Consider the following 19,867-nt stretch of genomic DNA (forward strand, 5'->3'; position numbering starts at 1 on the left):
GTTTTTTAATTATATTTTATATATGGAACAACTGATTCTTGATATTTACTGCTTCCTATACTGACATTGTTTATGGGAAAGTTATCAGCGGTAGTGAGAATGAGATGAAATGACAGTTTTATTATTATTATTGTAATAATATTGCAGTGTTGTCTTGTTAACAGGCTGAAAATGTTGTGTATTATACATTTTTCTTAGTGAAAGCTTCAGGACAATATACAAATAAAAGTATAAAAAATATCATTCAACATATTTATTTATTTGGTGAGTAGCTGTGTAATAGTTGAGATAATGTACAAACAGATGGCCATTATACAAAAAACAAAAAAAAAAACATTTATTTTGAGATAATGACTGTCAGACTGTGCATTATCACTTGCATATCCTGATAAAACTTCCTATGCATACTGAAAACAAGAAAGCACCCAAATAAATAACGTCTTGTTTGCTATTTTAATTTTTAAGGCAATAAGGAAAAGTTTAATACAGCTGCAAATGAAATGTTACAATCAGATGAAGACAGCAGATGAACAGTTTCACAGTTACAAAAACAAAAAAAAAACCTTCATGCAGTTTTCATGCCCTCAATTTAAAGAGTGTTACTACTTCTGGGGTGTAGCTACACCTTCCACAGAGAACTCATCTGTGAGTATTGCTCAAATTCTCTTTGCGATTTATTCCTGTGTGACCACAAAAGTGAGATGGCTGCAACTTCCTGTCTTTGGGGCCTGTTAAGGAACCAGTAGTAATACAGCAGCAGAACCGAGAGGAAGAGACCTACAAGAGCATCAGAACCAGACCGGAAGGGAACTAGACTTGCTAGTTTTCCTCATGAGTAGAACTTGCTGTTGTTGATTTTTTGCTGTTTATTGCTGCTTATTTTTTGCTGCAGGTTGGATTGAGAGTCGTAGAGACAGAAATCGTTGCTTAACTCCGCCTGCTTCTTTTGCAACTGTTTCGAGGAGGAGTAAAGTTCCTCTTGTACTTTCTGAAGAAACAAGTCAGATATGACAGGGGATTTCCATTATACTAACATAATATTCTCAATAAAATAAAATTAGATATTCTTTTCTTAAAATAATTTATTACATCATCAACAAAAAGCCTGTTTTTAAAGATGTTTCTTACCTCCACCTGCTGTATATCAACATACACCAGCAGAGATGCCAGCTCCAGGTTTTCACTAAAGCCATTCTTTAAAGGGACCGATCTGTACCCTGTGAAAGCAGCAACTCAGTATCTGTACTTACATCTACTTTCATTTGCACAATGTTTCACAAAACAATAATTGAATGAAGCTGATAGACTTACCTGAGCGAACACCTTTCACAGGGAACGTAGCCTGGGCCAGGAAATTGGGATCAGAGAACATGTCCTCCTCAAAGACCACAAAGCGCAGAAAGGTGAGATCTGGTTCATACACGCTGAAAGTAAATGCTTCCGAAGGCTGACAGTTCGGCCCGAGCCATATAGGGTTCAGTCCATTATCATCTGAGGACACATTTATTTATTTACTTACTAAATCTCTTCAGAAAATACTTCAGTGACTGCCCTGTTTTTAAAAGGCCAAAGATAATAATAAAAATATAATAATGCATTTTGTACAATTTTAAATGACTTTAAAAATTATTAAAATAAAATATAAATATATAAATTACACACACACACATATATATATATATATATATATATATATATATATATATATATATATATATACATATAATTATATTTGATAATATATATGAATAATATATGAAAATTTGATAATAATAAGATTATAATAATGATTTTTTTATGATTTTTGTTGAATTTTAGTTGGATTTTTATTGTAATTTTTTAAGTATAATAATGTATTTTTTCAAATATAATATATGTCCGTGTATGTGTGTGTAATTTATATATTTATATTTTATTTGAATAATTTTTAAAGTCATTTAAAATTTAACAAGATGCATTATTTTATTTTTTATTTTTTATCTTTGGCCAGGATTATTTTAGTTAACTACAACTAAAATCTCACACAAAACTAGTAAAACTTCAATAAAATTACGAAAACATAAAAATAAATCAAATATTACTAAAATCTGTAATAGTATCTCAGTTATGCTAAAATAGTACTGCGTCTTACGGCAAACGATAGTCTTGAATTTGTTGTCCTCTGATTGGCCACACAGTTCGATCTCCACGAAGGGACTGGCAATGCTTCGTCCTGGTTTGGGAAGATGTCGTGCTCCTATCACCTGAGCGTCAGAAAAAACATCAACAATCTTTTCCATTACTTTATCATAAAACTGTAATTGTTCAGCTCTCAAACTCAAGCTAAATAAACATTATTCTGTTTGAATGAAGCTCATGTTTTACCCTAATGGTGACAGTAAATCTGATATTCTTCTTCTCCTGATAAGGGTCATATGAATCACTGCGCATCTGCTCAGGTTGCAGCACATATCCTGTTCCTCCATTCAGACTGAAGAGGGCGTTGTTCAGCTGCATGTACTTATCTGAGGGGAAGAAACACAAACACTGTTTTCAGACATATGGAATAAATGCTATGCTATTTAATTATTGATCATTTTTCTCTGCAGTGTTTTCTTTCCCTTACACTCACAGCTCGAGCCCATGTTATTTCCTTTATTACATACTTTTGTCTTTAAATCATTTTAGTCTTATTTATATTTTACGTTATTCTTTTAACATAACATTTTTAATGTTTCTTACATCCTTCTAAAACTCTACCCCTTTGCACAAAGAATTATTAAAACTTTAACTTGTGTTTCAATAAAACATTAACTTTCATTGAATAAATCTCCTCTCTTCCTTGTTTACTACTTTGGGTCAAAGGTTGGCTGATTTGTGTGATGTAGTTTTCCCCTGCTGATAGATGGTATAATTACACCATCTACAAGCATTGAGAGAAGTAGCCATTTGACTAAATACATTTTATGTGAAGTTTATTATACCCATAAGTAAAAATGGCCTGTCACAGGTCGTATACTTCCAGTGCAGTCATAAATTAGCTAAACAAACACCACTGAGATAAATGGGAATGTTAATGAACAGCTTTCTCCATGAACTACAGAGATGTTTAACTTCATACTCACCAGCGGTTTGGAAGTTCAGTGCCACCATGTGGCATCCGCACATCCATAGAGGATACGGGTCATAGTTAGAGGAATCCACCCGCGGGCCCTTAGGGTAAACGCGGCTCAGCGCCTTGCGGTTATACAACATAAATTGAGTCGACTTGCTTCTGGAGGGTATCTTATTTTCTACGAAGGATCGAACCTGTTTATAGGTATAATTATCTGACAGGGAAGGACAATCACATTGTTAACTGACAGTTTACTTTATGTATGTCATTAGATTTTTTAAAATGTTTAAAATGTCTTATACTCACCGAGGCTGCAAATATTTGGTCAAAAATACAGAAAAACAATAATATTATGAAATACTATTACAATTTAAAATAATTGTTTTTCCAATATATTTAAGTCATTTTAATATATTTTAAAATGTCTTTTATTCCTATGATAGCAAAGCTGAATTTTCAGCAGAAATTCAAAAAACAATGTTAAAAAAAAAAACAGTTGTGCTGCTTAATATTTTTGTGCAAACTGTGATAGTTTTTGGAGGATTCTTTGATGAAAAGAAAGTTCACAAGAATTTGAATGTCTTTTCTGTCACTTTTGATCAGTTAAATGCATCCTTGGTGAATAAAAGTATCCATTTCTCTTTTGAATGGTAGTATAAATTATTTAATTAATTAATATTTAATTAGTCATACCAAAGCGGTCTTTGTCTTTGCTGAGAGGCTGGCAGTAAACGACCAATTCAGACATCTCGCTGGCCACCTCTTCTTTTTCCTCAAACTCCTTTTGCTTTTTTTTCTGCAATATAGTAAACATTTATAAACACCGCCCCAACATTATACTTGAAATACTTCACTCTATACTTAAAATGTCAATGGTTAAATCTAGGGCTACACCTAGCATTTAAACACCCACTGAAGTCTGGCTTCAACTATATTTACAGGACGAGTGACTCAAAAACTTGTGAGAACTTCCCTCTTGTGACAACTAGCCCCAGTTTGCCCTATTTAGGAAAAGTCAGCAGGCTAAGCGCTTGAGACAGACCTTATACTCTTGGTTTTCCTCTCTCTGTGTGATGTCCCAGGCCACCTGATACCACTCGTACAGCTCCTCGGTGGTCTCAGTGGCCAAATCAAACGGCATCTCTTTATTCTCCTTATCCTGCAGCGTCACCACCACAGGCCTGCTGTGTTTGGCTGAACGCACTGGAAACGGCGAAATGAGTGCAAAATACCATTATTAAAACATGTAATATACAGGAGTTCAGGTGACTCAGAAGATAAATAATCTTACCGACAGTACACTTCGAGATGTCCACTATTCCTTTACATAAGTTGCCTAATGGATTTTCCTCATTGCCCTGAAAGAGAACATCTAATCTTAAAGACATTCTATGTTATAAATATAGATGTACTCTATGTATTGAAGCAAACTAGAACTGAATGACATGTCTGATGATATTCATATTTGTTATATTCTTTACTTGGCAATTGGCCTCAGATGTTTCGGCAACTTCTTCTACATAATTTGAAGGGAAATAGCGCTGCAGTTTTCCACCATAGTCTCCTTTCCACCTGTTGGGTTCAGCAGATAGATGGGGAAATTACATGTTGGTTTATCAAGCTTATCAAAATTTAAGCAATTAAAAACAGCCCGTGGTTTTTGAAATGCCTGATAGTGTAATAAGAGAGTGATATGACATCAGTAAGATCTTTCCCTGACAAACATGTGTTAATGTATCTGTGTACCACAAATTTAACATGGTAACACCATGACAGCTATGTTTGATGGACATGAGTCATGGTAAAATGATGGTATTCCCTTTCATTCAAAAGTTTAGTTGGTTTTTGAGTTAGTACTTTTATTCAGCAACTACACATTAAATTGATCAATAGTGACAGTGAACACATTTATAATGTTACGTAAGATCTCTATTTCAAATAAACGCTGGTGTTTTGAACTTTATATTCATCAAAGAAACTTGGGGAAAATATGTAATACAGTTCCCACAAAAATACTAAACAGTCCAACTGTTCTCAACATTGATGATAATAAGATTTTTTCTTGAGCACCAAATCAGCATATTAGAATGATTTCTGAAGGATCATGTGACACTGAAAACTGGAGTAATGGCTGCTGAAAATTCAGCTTTGCATAACAGAAATAAATTACTTTTTAATATATTTTCAAATAGAAAATAGTTCTTTTAAATTGTAACAATGTTTTACAATATTCCCGTTTTTACTGTATTTTTCATCAATGTACAAAATACATTAAAAACCTTACTGACCACAAACTCCTGATCAGTAGTGTACCTTGGATTATGTAAATACTGAGGTAACTTTATATGGTAATCTTTCACTATTATCATTTGAGGCTCTCACTGTACCATGACAAAACAACAGCTTTTTTTTGCATGGGTAAATAGTGCATTTATTGCTTATTATCTACACTTTTGCAAAGAATCTCACCATCCATTTGCCTCCTTGGTCACATTATGGATCAAAGTGCCCTTGTAAAAGGTCAGCTCATCCGACCGCATGGCCCTGTAGTCATAGAGGGCCTTCACCGTGCTATGGGGCTGCAACACATCAACAAATGTGTTCAATCTTGTTACAAATCTGCAACAGCACTGAGGCCACCCACACAATCATTCAGCGGTTCAAAGAGTGTGAAGACAAAGATACATTTTCTTTAAAGGGAATTTGTGAATTACGTTCGAGCTCGAAACATGAAGCATATATGGCATACACACTAAACATGACGTTGCTCTTTTAGCCAGGCTGCATTTCCTCTTTCGAGACGATCAGTTTCCTACGTGAGAGAAAGAGATAGCCAGCGCCACCACTTCCTCCCCAGCCCACACGAGATGACCTCTAGCGCATGCTAACTCTGCTCTCAGGAGCTGTGTTTGCTTTTAAAGCGCTTACCAGAGACGGCTCTATCTCGTTGGCCTCCACGTACTGTTTAGATTCATAAAGTGAAGCAGATATGGTTATCTGAAAAGACATAAACCATTTCTTAGTTGTTTTTCCCTGCACATTAGACTTAAAACAAGCAAAATCTATACATTTAGAAAACAGCTATTGTATATTTGATCAAATGCAGTCGTGGTTCACATTAGATGTAAAATATATTAATCAGACATCATGTTCGAACAATTAAGCAATTAAGGTCCTTATTTAGGTTAGTCTCTAAAAAAAATGTGCTTTGTGGTGGGAGGATGCATAAACATGTAATACTAGCCACAAGAAGAGGGCAAAAACACATTAGCATAGCCTCAGGATGTGAAAGAAATTCTAAATAAAAATACTTTTTTTTTTATTATATGTCTCACTAAACACTTATATCATACAATGGCACTTTAGTGCATATTATACATCTGCTAAATCAGAACCTTTGGCCTGAACTTTGATTGAAAAAAGGAGAAGAGACCAACAGAGCTACTAGAGATGAAAGCATGCAAGTGTAACATGCAAACTGTGGCCTTAGCAAAGGAACACGTGCACATGCCCTTGTTCACTTTGAAGAGTGTGTAGAGATGCTGCACACAAAGACAAACTTTTGTACAATCATTGCACAGTGTTCAGTACAGCCCGCTGTTTACAATGTTTTAAGTGAACTCTAGAAAATAATTATCTTGTCTGCTCTGCCCTGAAATAGATTTTTTTTTTATGTTGCTTTATTACTTACCGAACTGAAGCGTTCCACCAGTTCTGGTGTGACCGGGTAGCGCAATTTGATTTTTCTATACAGTGGTTTCTTTCGGAAATAGTCCACCAATTCCATCAGGCTCTCAAATTCACTGGAGTTGCCCAGCACGTACATAGATCCCTCTTTGTGTATTCGACAGTGCTTCACCATTCCTTCACCTCTGTTTCAGCACCCATAAAAAAAAAAAACTCCATGAATTACAATCATTATTACATTAAATAACAAAAACACCACCAACAACAAGCTAATGTGGGTCTTCAGCCAATTTTTTTCTAGAAAATAATTAATATATATATGTGTGTGTGTGTGTGTGTGTGTGTGTGTGTGTGTGTGTGTGTGTGTGTGTGTGTGTGTGTGTGTGTGCGTGCGTGCGTGCATGCAACTAAATATATATATGCATAAGAACATTTCATTTCCAACTTAAATTCACAAATCATTGGCAGTGCAATGCAGCGACAAAAAATATATATAATTCACAAATCATTGGCAGTGCAATGCAGCGACAAGAGATATATATTATTTATAATTTAAACTCAAATTGAGGTTTTGATTTAATGTGATTGTGAAATTTGTTGTTTTTTTGATGTGTTGTGGTGAAGTTGAGCTTTTGGTTTTTTTTTTTTTTGTTTTGTTTAAAAAAACAAAAAGATTATTGTAGGTTTTGTTTAAAATATCTATTTAAAAAAGCACATGATTCATGATGTTTTGTAGGTTTTGTACTTAAGAATTTGATTTTTTTTTTGTTGTTTTTACTTGATGTTTTTTTTTATTGATTTGGATTGGAATTTCTGAGTGAAAACTGTTTCTATTCCAGACTTTTGTCAGTGTAATGAGGAGAAAAAAAACAAAGAGTGGCACCTGAAGGTGATGGCGCAAGAGTCTGAATCTTCTCTCTGTCTGATGAGGAAGGCTCCATCTCGAGGGATCCTCATGAGATAGTCCTCCGCCTCACCCCGACTCAAGTTACTGTAAAACCAACTAAAGACAAGAAAACCACAGTTTCACGTCTACGCTGTGTCTGCAGATGTTCGTGAGCGTTAAAAGAAGCTGTCCACGTGGTTTTCTAGAGCCCTGCTGGCCGGGATGTGGTAAACACCATGAAATTTGTTTGTGTGTGTCAAGTATTGTATTGACTTACCCTTGTAGCAGGTGCTGGTCTGGTCGAGGCACTAATTCAGTGAGGCGCAGGTTGAAATCCTGACAGCGGAGAAGGTTTTCTCTGTAATACTGGATAAGCGCGTACACACTGGGGAAGTGCAGGTTTTCTGTGAGGTAATAGACAGTGTGGCCTCCTTCTAAGCAGGAACGGATTCGACAATGTTGAACTCGTCCACTGCGCCTGTAATGACCACACAGGAAATTTATTTAAATTGTGAGTTTGGCCTCTTTGTATTTGTGATATGTTTATTTTTGTTTTGTGATATATTTTTTTATGTTTTGTATTATGGTTAGTTATTTTTATGATTCTTGTTAAGAAGCACTCTCTGAAACCTATAAAAATGTATTGTAATGAAATTATTTCTATGAAATGGTATTTCTTTCAGAAATATAAGTCAGTCGACCTCTGGCATGGAAATGTATTACTTATGACTTTAAAGAAAACTAAAATCAAGGATGGACATAAAGAGCTGAGGTTAGCCATTTTGGTCAATGAGGAATTGAGAATCACTTCCTGGAGGATGATGTCATTATAAAAAAAAACTTATACAACGGGGAATTGTTCAAACTAAAGTAGAAATATCAGTATATATACATATATACATATATATACAGTAAAACATAACTTCAATTTCAATTAAATTATATTAAATTAAATTATATTTACTAACAAGAGAATGTCAACTTGACGTTAATTGTGATATTTTATTTATCCATCTTTGAAATTTTTATAATCATACTAGATATCATCATACTTTGTTTTATAAAAAAATGAATCAAATTAATGCTAAAATGTAATGATGTTTGTAGTGTTGTGTTCCTCACCCAATATTATATCACTTCCTGTGTGATAATGTCTTATCACAAATTAAGAAAAAAAAACTGTTTACCACAGGCACAAGCTCAAATAAAATGAATAGAGTAGAAATTACTGAAATATATAACTTATTTAAATTAGCATATCCATATGCATTTTTTTAAATCTTTAATATGTTATTATTATCATATTGATTTCTGTATTTTTAATCAGATAGGATGGAATATTTAAAAAATAATAATTTAATCCATTGCTAAAACATATTCATGTTTATGCTTTTGTTTTCCCCATCAAATATTATATCAATCCTCATGTGGTTAAGAAAAATGTGTCATTAAGAAAAAACTTTTTGCCACTCAAACTAAAGTAGTAAAATTATTAAAAATGTACCCCACGTTCACTCAATTGTGAAATTGTGCTAAATGTTGTTACTAAGTAACAGTACTAATTGCATAAATAAGAAATGTCACTAATAGGATATGTCAATTGCCAGATTCATTATATATTATTCAATATAATAAAACGTATACAGTTTGACAAGACATGAAAATGTACTGTATAGCAAGACTGACCCATATAAACTGCATATTCTGCTTTTTCCCTATTTCTTCCATTTGAAAAGACTAAATTAAAGACAATAAATAAAACAGAGAGAAAATACGAAATGGAAAACCATCTCTCCTCCCTCTCTGAAGAGTATAAGAGCAGGCCTACATTACCAGAATGAGAGGGTGCAATCATTGACGAAGGTGTCACTCTCTCGCACCAGAAATGTCCCGTCAACTCCACCCGAATCTGCACAATATTCCTGCAGCAGTCTCTCGGCTGTCTGTCTGCCCTCTGACATCCGCCCGTGAAACCAGGGCTCTGACTGATGAAGCTCTGTACAACCCTGAGATGACTGAGGAGAGATGATACATTTGAATTACAGTTAATACCCTCAATTTTTGGCATTTTCAAAGTGAATCTCATTCTATAATGGAGTCTCAGTGATTCACCTTTCCAACATCCTCCTCTAGCTCACTCTCCTCAGCATAATACAATGTCTTATTCTCAATCACGCAGTAGTGCTTGTACCATCTCTGAACATGGAGACAGTCACACAGAAATTACAATCATAATCAAGTAAGTAAACTGGAATAAGATGAAACAATCACACAAGCCGTGACACGGTTCACTGGACTCTGGCACCTCATCGATTGGATCCCAGATGAAGAGCTCTCCCTGCTTATCTCCTTTCCGTAGGTCCTTTTTATTAAAGGTCTCATCAATATTCAGTTTCTTGTGCTGTATGAAAAAGCGAGATTGCATGGCTTTGGATTGCATTGTAAAATCAAAGACATTGCAGGATTTCCAATGAAGCTTTTCTACCTTGATGATGATCTTGCCCTTCAGTTGGGTTGGTGATGGTAGTTGTTCTGCTTCTGGTTCCAGTGGGTCGGTCAGGAGCTTGTCTTGGAAAACATCTTTGAACACCTGAGCCATCATTTTCTGTTGCTTGACGTCACAGTGTTCTTCTATGGACAGCACCACAGGATATCTGCCAACAGTGACGAGTTCATAAACATAGTTCAAAAATACTATACATTTCCAGATGCATCAATTTCATTTTTAATTATTTAAAAAAAAAATGACTTATGCAAGTATAACAAAAAAAAATATATATATAAATATATACAAAAAGTGAAGAAACTTTTTTTTTTATTTGAAGATCTGGAATCTGAGGGTGCAAAAAATCTAAATACTGAGAAAATTACCTTTAAAGTTGTCCAAATGAAGTTCTTAGCAATGCATATTACTAATTAAAAATTATGTAATTTACAAAATATCTTCATGGAACATGATCTTTACTTAATACCCTAATGATTTATGGCAAAAAAAGAAAAATCGATAATTTTGACCCATACAATGTATTTTTGCCTATTGCTAAAAATTAAGACTGGTTTTGTGGTCCAGGGTCACATATGATTTTCTTTTTTTAATGCAAAATATAATAGCTTTTTTATTGTTTTATTTTTATGTTCTTGAAAGGTTTTGTCAAATTCATTTTGCCTAACAGAGTGACATTCCCGAAATGTATTTTACAAAAGCTCACAAATAAATGTGTGAATGTGTGTGTTGTTGATGACTAACTCAGACGTTGCAAAAGCATGATCATTGATGGCCTTCACCACGTCCTTAAACTTGATCTTGGAGGTCATGGTCCGTCCATGGTATATGACAGGTTCTTCTGGACCATTCCAGCAGTCCACTACATTGGAAAAAAGAAACATTAAGGTCATCAGATTGACTCCCAGAACAATTTTATCACTGCGTTATCAATGCATAAAATTAATGAGGGTGTGGTTAACTGACACTCAACACAGCGGCAGCCCAGCCTCAGGCAGCGCACATAAGCTTCTGTTGAGGACTCACTGCGCAGTTGATCTCCAGTCAAATATCTGTGAAAAAAAGCAAAACACATGAAGTAGCACAGGAAGTACATAATGGAGAGGAGGAGCTGCTGCATGTGTTTCATGAGCATGAAGAACTGCAGCACTCACGTGTTGTGAGAAGAGTTGATCCAGTAGTGAGACAGAGGATTGTTCATGTCCAGTGGGCAAATCTCAGAGAACTTCTCATCCCAAATCGAGTTCTCTTTGGAGAAGAGAAAACTGAGGAACTAGAAAGACAGAAAGAAAGCTCTAGAAACACATCACCTGAAGTAAACATAAAGTAAACAGATCTCTATAACCTGTACCTCTTCAACGGTAAAGGCTGGATCGTTGGTCATCCTCATGGTGTCATCGATGAAGATGGTCATAAGCTCTCGGACTTGATTCAGATTGTTGGCCCAAGTCTCCTATGAAAAAAATTCACAGTATTTGTTTGTTTGAAACTAAGTGTTTGAAATCGTATTTGAATGAAATAGATATATTTGACTGGTACAGACAGTATGTGTAACCCTGGACCACAAAACCAGTCAATTTTTCGAAATTGAGATTTATACATCATCTGAAAGCTGAATAAATAAGCTTTCCATTGATGTATGGTTTATTAGGATCGGACAATAATTGGAAATCTGGAATCTGAGGGTGTAAAAAAATCTAAATACTGAGAAAATCGCCTTTGAAGTTGTCCAAATGAATTCTTAGCAATGCATATTACTAATCAGAAATTAAGTTTTGATATATTTACAGTAGGAAATTTACAAAATATCTTTACTTAATATCGTAATGAAAAATCGATCATTTTGACCCATACAATGTTTTTTTTGCTATTGCTAAAAATATACCCCAGCGACTTAAGACTGGTTTTGTGGTCCAGGGTCACATATATGTATATGATCAGATGAATGGATGTGCAGAAAGTCTTACTTTTTGATGAAATAAAAGGAATCTTTGAAAATCGCAGAGTTGAATAGGTTGATCACCGTTACTGCGGAGAAAAACATACCAAACACTCAATAAGAATGAGAACGTTAGCATGACCTCATGACACACATTTAAAGAACTGCTTCGATTAAAATAATGTTTGACCGTTTCTTACCCCATGATGAAAGCACAGGACTCCTTTTTAAACTCATCTAGAATCTATGACAAACAACATACATTATAGATGATGCTAAAAAAGTAAAGACTTTTACATTTTACAATCCTGTTCTTTCTATAACTTCCTATTCATGAAAGAATGCTGAAAAAAACATGTATCACAGTTAAAATGGTAACTGGCAACCACAAACACTTTAAGCAGCACAACTTCTTTTAAAAATGGATAATAATAAGAAATTGTTCACTGAGCACCAAATCAGCATTAGAATGATTTCTGAAGGATTGTGTGATACTGAAGACTGGAGTAACGGCTGCTGAAAATTCAGCTTTGCTATCACAGGAATAAATTACATTTGAAAATATATTAAAATAGAAACAGCTATTTTAAATTGTAATAATATTTTACAATATAATTCTATTTTAACTAGACTTTATACATCTTAAAATAATCTTACTGATCCCAAACTTTTGAACTACAGTGTATATAAAGCGCATTTTATTCAGCACAACTAAACTGCACACTTACCATCTTTTGGTTTTCAAACATCAAAAGATTGTAGAACTTGTGAAATTGCTCAAAATCCAGAACTTCCTTCTTTGCTCCCACTGTTTAAATTATAAAGTTGACACATTCAGAGTGATTAGAACCATTAACTACACGTCTTAAAACAAGAAAATGTAAAACTTATGGATAAACACAGATCATCGTCTGCAAGACTTTAGGAGAGGAAATGTTCCATAAAGTTTCTGCCAAGATAATGTGTATTTAATGTATCATTCATACCCCAATTTTGTCCTTCAAAAAACGGCCACCTGGTACTTTAAAGTTCATCTGTGGCAAAAGAGACTTGAGCTCTTTCAGGGTGATGCTGAGAGAGACAGAAAAGGAGCAATAACAAGTTGAGACAGAAACCAAAGTGAGACTGGTTGAGAAAAAGGTGAAAGAGAAAGAGGAGAACCTGTTTTTCTTTGTTTGATTAACCGAGTACATCTGCTTCCTCAGCCAACTACAGTAGAGTGAAAAACAGAGAATGAAACAAACAAATGATTTGTGTTATGGTTTATGGATACACAAGGTACACAGTGTTTGTGTGTGTGTGTGTGTGTGTGTGTGTGTGTGTGTGTGTGTGTGTGTGTGTACCTCTCTATAATCTCTGGTGTGTGAGCCGCCAGTGTTTCTTGTCTGAGTAACTCCAGGCCTGTCAGCCATTTCTCTGCGTCCTCCACTGAATCAGCTGTGGAACAGCAAATGCTATCAGCGCTAAAATCAATGCAGCAAAATGCATTTTCATATCAAGTGAATCTAAAAGATATACTGAAAGAGAGGAAGTGCCTGCTTGAATAGTCTATTATAATACTTACACTAGTCACATGCTAGAGTATAAATATCTATCAGGCACATCACACATTATATATATTCATATCTCATAATGAACGTTATGCCAGCTGTGACTACAAAATTTTATATATTGTTTATTCTATACATTGTACATATTGCATATTACACTTGGGCATATGGTGGAATGACAATAAAGTGATTTAATTAGAGTTAGAACATGTAATATGTATAAAAAGACACACATACCCCCCAGACTGAGAGTGTTGAGAACAAACTGAGAGCCATAGAATATAGTAAAGCATGAGTTTGGGTCTGTATATTTATCCTTGCTGTCCTTGAATCGATCAAAGTCTTTGGAGTTTTTTCCTGGTCGTACTTCCCGGATCTCAAAAAGGTCCACTGCAAAAATGAGATCGCAAGATATAACATAAACATATACAGGTACACGTACATTACTCAGATAAACTGAGAGTATTCGTCAGCCCAGATTAGATTAGATATGTCATTGTTAACTAAAATGATAAATTTTTTTGTTATTCTAAATAAAGCTAAAACTAAAATAAAACAAATTATGAATAGAGAAAAAAAAAAAAATTTGCTTTAGTGGCAACTAACTAAAATAAAATAATAATATAATTTTAATGCTTCAACAAAATCGTTTGAGGCGCTAAAATTACTGAAACTAAACTGTAATTGAACTGAAGTAAATATAAATTTAAGTTAAATAGAAATATGAAAAAAACTAATAACAAAATTATTAATAAACTTAAAATGAAAACTGAAAACAGCTTATTCGAAACATTAATACATAACGTAATAGTATATAAATAATACTACTATAACTCTGGCCCAGATCTTTTATATATATATATATATACATATATATATATATATATATATATACAGTACAGTACTATTTTTAATGTTTTTGAAAGAAGTTTCTTCTGCTCATCTAGCCTGCATTTATTTGATCAAAAATACAGAAAAAAAACAGTAATATTGTGATATATTATTACAATTTAAAATATATATTTTTTTTTATTTATTATACTTTAAATTATCATTTATTTCTGTGATGCAAAGCTGAATTTTTAGGATCAGTATCACATGATCCTTTAGAAATCATTCTAATATGATGATTCATTATCAAAGTTGGAAACAGTTCTGCTGCTTAATATTTTTTCAGAACATGTGATACTTTTTTAGGATACTTTGAAATAAAAAGTAAAAAAATGAATAAAAAGTAAAAAATAAAAAATAAAAAAAAGGAGCTATGTTTTTAAAATATAAATATTTTGTAATAACAATATACACTACTGGTCAGTAATTTGGGGTCAGTGATTTTTTTTTTCTTTTTTTTTTTAAATAAAATCAATACTTTTATTCAGCAAGGATGTGTTAAATTGATAAAAAGTGATAGTAAAGAAAATAATTTATTAGAATATATATTATTAGAATTTTTTTTTTTTTTGAATAAATGCAGTTCTTTTTAACCTTTTATTCATCAAATGTGTTAGACAGCAGAACTGTTTCCAACACTCATAATAAATCAGAATATTAGAATGATTTCTAAATGATCATGTGATTGACTGGATGTTACATGTGACACTGAAGGCTGGAGTAATGATGCTGAAAATTCAGCTTTGCATCACAGGACATTTTTTTAAAGTATATTCAAATAGAAAAGTATTATTTTAAGTTGTAAAAATATTTCACAATATTACTGTTTTTTCTGTATTTTTGATCAAATAAATGCAGGCTTGATGAGCAGAAGAAACTTCTTTCAAAAACATTAAAAATAGTAATGTTTCCAAACTTTTGGTCTGTACTGTATATATATATATATATATATATATATATATATATATAAAAAGACAAAGTTTTCCACAGTATAAAATTGCACTAGTTATGTATACAAGAAACTGTGGAAAGATTAGATGGAGAAGAATAGAAAAGCTGCCAAGAAAGTATGTGGGAACTAAAAGAAAAACTCTGTGAGCAGCACTTTAGAAGGTGAGAAGCATGTTGTGATAAGTGTGATGGCACTACACTACCATAATTACTGGCAACCATCAAACAGTCACACCCAAGAAGTGTTCTCCTACAAGATCACCATATGTGTTAGAATTGTTGCTGCCCATGGAAATATTAAGATGGCAAAGCAGCTCATTTGAATTTGAGACACAGCCCACGACTACTGTCTGAAATAAGGTCACTGTTAAGAAGTGTTCTCCTACTAATTTTAAAATTATTATATTTAATAATAAAAATACACAGCCCACGACTACTGTCTGAAATAAGGTCACTGTTCATGCACAGATCAACCTGAAAAATTCAAATTTTATTTCCTTTTTTTTTTTTTTTTTTAATTTATTTAACTTTTTATTTATGAAAATTGTTTTAAAAAAGACAAAGTTTTCCACAAAAATATTAAGCATCACAACTTCTGACTGATAAAAATAAGAACTGTTACTTACATTAAAACAGATATTTTAAATTGTAATAAAAATTGAACTTTTTATTTATCAAAATTGTTTTTAAAAAGTCAAAGTTTTCCACAAAAATATAAAGCATCACAACTTCTTTAAAAAGTAAAAGTTACTTACATTAAAACAGATATTTTAAATTGTAATAAAAATTGAACTTTTTATTTATGAAAATTGTTTTTAAAAAGTCAAAGTTTTCCACAAAAATATTAAGCATCACAACTTCTGACTGATAAAAATAAGAAATGTTACTTACATTAAAACAGATATTTTAAATTGAAATATTTCACAATATTTCTGTTTTTATTGTATTTTTGTTGCATCAAATCAATGCATTCTTGGTGAGCATACGAGTCTTTTTCAAAAAACATAAAAATAAATCTTATCGATCCCAAATTTTGAACGATAATGTAAATCATTCAAATTTCTGTACACACAATAACTTACAAAAAATAAAAAATAAGTAAACCCATGCTTTTCCCTTTAAAATAAACATTCCTTTAAAATATAAATTTAGTATATACTTAAATGCATTGTGTACTTCAAAAATTGTTGATAAAGTTTGTGATAATCCTCATTTATTGCTTTGGATAAAACAAGCCGCTAAATGAATAAATGTTAGTGCAAAAGACACTTGGTTTCATGTAATGCAAAGCCACTCCGCATGGCCACATATTTGTAGCATCCAAAGTGAACAACCACTTTTAAATAATAAAGCACTGTTTTTAATTGCCCAGTTAACTTTAATCCTAAAGTCCCTGTAGCTTAAATGCTAAAGCATGCCACTGGAAACACCAAGGTCATCATACAGATGAAAGCAAACACCTCAAATGCACATAGCTCGAGGGAAGACACTCACACACTCCTTCTGTCTTGTTGGCGGTGCGCGTCCAGGCCACCTGTCGTGTCTCCATGATGACCTGCACAGTAAGCCTCTCCATCCTCTGTCTGTACACGGTCATCACTATCCCCATCTCCAAGTCCCTCTTAATGAGACTCTTCTTGTACTCGGTCAGGTCTCCCTGCTGAATGCGGCCCGCCATCACTGTCTTTGGCCACACACTGGCAAATACAAACGTCCGCGCGAAGTTACTTATTGCAATCTGTGTGGCAGCAGATACACTTGTAGTCTCATGCCACTAACACTGTTACTTATTTGGCAGGTTCCCTTTATTTACAACCGAATGGCAAAAAATGTCTATACTCTGAATATCAAAACATGGTGGTCTATTTCATATTCAAGATGGATCAAATCAGTCATTAAATAAACAGTTCACCCAGACATGAAAATTCTGTCATTATTTACTCATCTTCTTACTGTTTCAAATTATGTATAACTTTCTGTCTGTGTTTTCATTGTCCATTCAATGTTTTGGATCGCAGTGATTTCATTACATGGACAAAATAGTTGAAACATTCTTTAAAATATTATTTTTGTGTTCGACAGATGAAAGAAAGTCATACAAGTTTGGAACGGCATGAGGCTGAGTAATTAAAGACAGAATTTTCATTTTTAGCTAAACTTGCATGGAAGTTATTTTAAGGATTATACAGTAACGGTAACAGAGACAACAAAGGCATTTACTGTAGCCTTTTAAGTTGTCCACTCAGAACAACAGAATTGGCCAGAATCATCAGTTCTCTCTTTACATAAGTTTTGAGTTTAAAAAAGAACTATTTTGTGAAGAAGGCAACGTCAATGCTGTAATTTCCCGACCATGCATGTGACATGCCAGCTCTGATAATAGAAATGATTGCCACCTAAAGAGGAATATGACAAGCAGTTATCTGTGACTAAACACTGCACCTTTAAGAGTCAGTTTTCCAAAACTGTTGAACCATGGCAAGCAAAATAGATGTTTCATGTCTGGTTCCCCATAGAAGCCGATATTTGCATTGCAAATGAGTAGCTGTGTAGGCTATGGTGGAAGTAACCCAGTAAACTCAATGTGGTTTCCATTCAGAAACCTTTGTATATCCCCCACACCCTACATTCTTCCATTTTGAGCTTTCTGTGTAATAAAGACAGAGAAACCACTCTCTTTCCTGACATTATACAAGCACCACGATAAAACTCCCAATAACAAACTAAAAAATCAATGTAGGTTGACATAAATAAACACGAGATAAGAACAAGCAAAGATCTGTTGCTCTGCAGCGTTAGAAAATGAATCTACCACATCCGAGATGGTCTAAACTGTAAGTACAATACGTAATTGTTTTTATTAACAACAAGAGGCTGTGGAGGCACACCTGCTCTCGCATAATTTATTCTTTTTGTAGACTAATGAAACTGTACAATTTAGAACATTATTTATTGTGCATTATTTTGCAAATGTAACTTCGATTCCAACTAAGAATGAATAATAGAGACTGACTCCTATAGTTTTTATAAAAATCCTTAAACTTGATCACTGTATTTATTAATAAAAAAAATGTAAGCCTTTAAATCAAATGTAGCTATGCATACATAAACTACTGTAACACCCCGCAATGTAAACATCCAAATAAATAAAAAATACTTACCCAAGTTTAGAGAAGAAAATCAATGACCACGTCGAAAACCACCTCCTGTAATCAAACTAATTCTCATTTTTAAAAATAAAAAATAGCCTAATGCAGTATTTAAAAAATTACATAAAAATAAAATCTTTGATCAGTCTAGTCACAATGTAGTCAGTTCCTCTATTCGCTAAACACAAGGAAGTGAAGAGAACGTTATAAGAATAAAAAAAAAAAAAGAAAAAAAATCCGGAAGCAAAATTATCTATGCAAAATCCCCAGGGAAGAGAGGGCGCGTGTGCACTTATCTGTCAAAGTTTTGTACCCTGGCGCAAATGTGAAATGTTCCAAAAACGCGGTATCTTGATGCAGAAAAAGCGTTTATTTTAATGACGGGTGTTCAGGTTGATGAAAGTCGCATGTTGCCATTTTCGACGTCGTTATGACATCACGTCTTTTTCTCAAGTGTTTTGTATTTTGTAACATAACCTTTTAATGACTCTGTCAAACTAAATGTTTGACTCTAAATGCAAACTGAATGTCCAAAATCAGTTTAACCCTAAAAATATAAGCATACTTTCAAAAAAGTTTGGGGTAAAATGAAAACGAAAGCACCTGTTTGGCAGCTAGGCGCTGGCTGGCAGAGGAAATCTGATCTTCCGAAATTATTTTAATGATTGAGTACCCAAAAATTTTGTTAATTCTTTAAACACGCGAATAAGAAAAGGCTTCCGCTGACTATAAAGTAAATTTCGTATGTAAGTCCCGTGCTCGGATCCTTACCCAGCGCTACTTTTCCACCGCATTCCACTGTTCATTTGCATTCACAAAGCATGAAAAGCTCACAGACGAGAAGAGGCAGTTGGGTTACATGTATAACAAGTGTACGAGGAAACTACAAAATATTACCATGCTAACTTAGTGTACATTATATGTTTCTTCCTCCTGAAAAAGCTCAATAACAAAGTGGTTTCAATAACTATTCACTTATTGATGTTGTAGAGCAGGCTGATGTAGTGATTTTTAGTGGTTACATGATATGAATAATACTCAAAACACCCTAAGCAGCAAACAATAAACAGTAATCTGCATATTGTATTGATACTGTGATGCATGCTGGGAACTCAAGCAGGCCTACAGCATCTATCAAAAGTTACAGTTCATTACACAAGATCCTACCGCTCTGAATTGAATGAAAATGACTTAACTTTGAAAACATAAACTAGAGT

At 33.6% G+C, this 19,867-nt stretch overlaps 1 protein-coding gene across 2 annotated transcripts; it reads right to left on the reverse strand.

The window, feature by feature from the left end:
* Positions 1 to 238: 238 nt before the first annotated feature.
* On the reverse strand, positions 239 to 19,831 carry LOC109047939 (1-phosphatidylinositol 4,5-bisphosphate phosphodiesterase gamma-2-like). 2 transcript variants are annotated; one of them, XM_042775475.1, is made up of 32 exons: positions 19,422 to 19,831; positions 16,996 to 17,198; positions 13,897 to 14,049; positions 13,453 to 13,546; positions 13,271 to 13,318; positions 13,096 to 13,180; positions 12,838 to 12,921; positions 12,310 to 12,353; positions 12,138 to 12,198; positions 11,522 to 11,623; positions 11,325 to 11,443; positions 11,137 to 11,222; positions 10,915 to 11,032; positions 10,153 to 10,321; positions 9,973 to 10,068; positions 9,780 to 9,863; positions 9,501 to 9,682; positions 7,945 to 8,145; positions 7,665 to 7,784; positions 6,786 to 6,966; positions 6,023 to 6,091; positions 5,564 to 5,673; positions 4,576 to 4,666; positions 4,386 to 4,452; positions 4,137 to 4,297; positions 3,788 to 3,890; positions 3,105 to 3,308; positions 2,365 to 2,504; positions 2,132 to 2,243; positions 1,312 to 1,491; positions 1,129 to 1,217; positions 239 to 988 (listed from the first exon to the last, which is right to left on the reverse strand). In XM_042775475.1, exons 1-32 carry the CDS (start codon positions 19,460 to 19,462, stop codon positions 830 to 832), a joined length of 3,756 nt encoding a protein of 1,251 aa, XP_042631409.1. In that variant the 5' UTR covers positions 19,463 to 19,831; the 3' UTR covers positions 239 to 829. The 2 variants fall into 2 exon arrangements, with proteins under 2 accessions (XP_042631409.1, XP_042631410.1); XM_042775476.1 differs by lacking the exon at positions 19,422 to 19,831 and adding an exon at positions 18,663 to 19,402.
* Positions 19,832 to 19,867: the final 36 nt, after the last annotated feature.

This window comes from Cyprinus carpio, chromosome A18, assembly GCF_018340385.1.
Source record: "Cyprinus carpio isolate SPL01 chromosome A18, ASM1834038v1, whole genome shotgun sequence".
Classification (NCBI taxonomy): Eukaryota; Metazoa; Chordata; class Actinopteri; order Cypriniformes; family Cyprinidae; genus Cyprinus; species Cyprinus carpio.

Coding starts and splice junctions, on each gene's coding strand:
- LOC109047939 (XM_042775475.1), bottom strand. CDS start 19,462: ATGCAAATGAACAGTGGAATGCGGTGGAAAAGTAGCGCTGG. Junction 11,033..11,136: donor GGGCTGCCGCTGTGTTGAGT/GTCAGTTAACCA, acceptor TTTCCAATGTAG/TGGACTGCTGGAATGGTCCA. Junction 1,492..2,131: donor ATTCAAGACTATCGTTTGCC/GTAAGACGCAGT, acceptor ATGTGTCCTCAG/ATGATAATGGACTGAACCCT.